Source organism: Plasmodium relictum (assembly GCF_900005765.1).
Source record: "Plasmodium relictum strain SGS1 genome assembly, contig: PRELSG_00_v1_207, whole genome shotgun sequence".
Lineage (NCBI taxonomy): Eukaryota > Apicomplexa > Aconoidasida > Haemosporida > Plasmodiidae > Plasmodium > Plasmodium relictum.
Window position 1 is genome coordinate 1 of NW_021628395.1, and position 3,254 is coordinate 3,254.

Below are 3,254 nucleotides of genomic sequence, written 5' to 3' on the forward strand. Positions count from 1 at the left end.
AAAATATTTCTATACAATAATTTATTGTCTGTTATTTTCTCTTTAACATTTTCTTGTAATAATTCTGTATCTCTTTCTGAACACATTTGTTCTATTTCTATTGGTAAGTTTGTTTTTATTACATCCGTCCTTTTACCTTCAGCTAGTGATCTTGCAGTTCTTAAATCAAATTTATCTTTTAAGGTGTATTTCGTATCCATGGGTCTACAAGTACACTAAAATTTGAAATAAAAAATCAGTATTTAAATGAATATTTCTTTATATATAAATCAAAATTTATTAAAAAATTTAAATTTAAATATATTAAAAAAAATTATTTTTAAATGTTACTATATTACGTTATTAGAACATTGTAATATCCAAATTAAAAAAATAAATAAAAAAAATTTAATAGGAAAAACAAATTTATTTATCTTCTCTCTTGTAGAATATACTTTTAAACATGAAGTATCAGAAGCAATAAAAGAATCATCTATATGGGAGTAATGCTTAGGTTTTTTAGTAATATTTAAGATAATATTTGTTGTCATATTCATTGTATATTTTTCAGAAATTTTAAAATAATATTTTATATAAAAACAAAAATTGTAATTCTTATTTTTTTTATGTATATTTAAGTTAATTTCTATCTATGAATATAATAAATATTCATGACTTTTTAAAAAAAGGAATAGAAAAATAAAAATTTGAAAGTTATTAATAAAAATAAGAAATATTAAAATATTCATGAAAAAAATATGTTTTATAAATATAATATTGAAATTTTCACATGAAAATTTTTAAGAAAATATTACTTAATAATATAATTATAACTGATATAAATAAAATGTTTAAAATATAAACAATAAATATTTATTATAAATAAATTCAAATTTTTTAATAATTTGTTGCTAAAAATAAAGGTTAAGGTATTGTAAAGTTTCTATTCACTTTTTAAGAAAAAAGAAATTTCTAAAAAAAATTTCTAAATAAATAAAAAATTAAGAATTATATGCATTTATATAATAATGATAATGATTATATAGTGATATTTATATATTTCAAATTACAATTGTATAATAATAATTGTAATAACAGTAATATTATAGAGAAAAATAAAACTTCAGAGAAAATGTAATATAATTTAAATTATGATTACTATTTATTATAATCTTAACATAGATTTTATAGCATATATCCTATCTTATTTATATTGCAAAATTATATTTACTATTATCGTAATAATTATTATAAAACTACATATTAACTCTGTATTATTTTTATTTTTTATTTTTATATTTATCCTTTTTTGTTAATAAGAGCTCTTTTAATCACATAATAATTTATATATTAAAAAAATACATACATGCATGAATATTTAATTTCAATTTTTTTTTTCTCCTATAACTGAGTATAATTATACTATACGCATGCACAGCATTGTTAAATTATGATAAAAATTAAGAATCATAATTGATCATATATATTATAAAGTAAAAATATTCTCATATTTTTTGTTATACAAAAAATTTATAAAAATTATATCCTAAAAATTTATGCATATATTTATATTATTACAACCTTTCTAATTTAAATTATAATACATTTACTTATATTTTGTTTCCTTTTTATTATTTTTATCATAACTAATATTATATGATTATAATATTAAATAACAGATTGTTATTTATTAAAAATTATAATTTTTAATGAACAAATAGAATTCTTAATTTTTCATTTATTCAAAGATTTATGTTATTTAAATTTTTTTTTTTTTTATAGAAAATACATAAACTTCAGTATTTAAATAGTATGTTCAAAAACATATAATTAATCGAAATTATGAACCTTTAATAAAAAATGTTTTATTTATGTATTTTTAGCATTTATTAATAGATTTTATTATAGTCTAATTCCCATTAAGCAATGTTATAAACATTTTGAAGTTGTAACATTAGTAAAAGATATTTAATAAGATTTTTTTTATATATGCATTAATATTTATTAATTTTATTTATATTTTTAATAGTTTAATTTTTTTTTTTTAAAATGCTATAGATTATAATTATAACAAAAAAAAAAATATTATCTATATATAAAATAAAGAAAATAATAAAGGTTAATTCTTACACATAAAGATATTTTTTACTTTATTAAAAAAAAAGAAAATGATTAAGAAAAATAATGTTATCTCAAATATTATTACGTACCCTGGAAATATCAGGAATGTAGATAAATTTTTAGTTGTTACAAATGTAATACATTCAAAGAAATACCATAAGAAAGGGAAAATGAGTACATTTTCTTTCCTTGTAAACATTTTTATATTTACTTATTTAATTTGGATATTACATTGCTTTAATAATGTAAGATAATAATAACTATTAATAATGTTTATGGTTTTTTTTTTTTTAATCAAAATTTTATTTATAAAGAATGAACATTATTTTAGACATTATCTGTTTTATCTTTATTTTAGAGTACTCCATGTAAATTGTGGATTAAGAGGTACAGTCTGCAAAATATTTTAAACTTAAAAGCCAACAGATTCTTGTCAGAAAATGAAAATAAACCAGAATCAAAAGTTGAAGAATTGAAAATTAAAATTTTAGATGTAACAGAAGACGTGCATACAAGACAGGATGCATCAGAAGCAATTTCAAAATTCGAAATTCAGAAAATAGATCCATCCAATGAAATGAATGTAATGCAAAAAAAAAATATTGAAAAAGAAATTTCCAGGAATAAATTAGAAAGGTGTAAACATATCTTATATATATCTTACTTGTATTCTATTGTTCTCCTTCCATTACCTTTAGTTGCGTTAGCTTCCTATATTTTATCTGCTGATGGTTCAGTATCGGATGAACTATATCAATCGTGGATAACATTAGTTGGTATCAATCTTTTTTTAAATTTAATTAGTATTATGTATTTATATGAAAATAAGAAAAATAGATGAAAGCAAATTATAAAATATTTTTTTAATAATATTAATTGTACTCTAAAAGTAATAAATGAAATATAAATTATGAATGTTAATGAAATTATAAATTTTCTATTAGCCTTTGAAAATTGTCATAATAAATTTACATATTTATCATTCAAGCTAGAATATGCTTAAAAATTATATAATTCAAGAAGTGGTTAATAAAAGGTATTATTAACCTTTTGTAGCATGCTAAGCTAGTTGCTAGTTGTATACGTACAAGTTAGCCATGCACTGACGCTAGTCCTATAAATTAAAAAAAAAAAAAAAAAAAAAAAAAAAATAT

General features: G+C 17.6%; 1 protein-coding gene across 1 annotated transcript; it reads right to left on the reverse strand.

Annotated features, from left to right (window-relative positions):
• On the reverse strand, positions 1 to 536 carry PRELSG_0019080 (Plasmodium exported protein, unknown function; the record flags this gene model as incomplete). Its single annotated transcript, XM_028677222.1, has 2 exons — positions 1 to 215; positions 339 to 536. Coding segments are annotated over 2 exons (413 nt in total), but the record flags the coding sequence as incomplete, so codon positions are not given.
• Between the last annotated feature and the right edge of the window lie 2,718 nt (positions 537 to 3,254).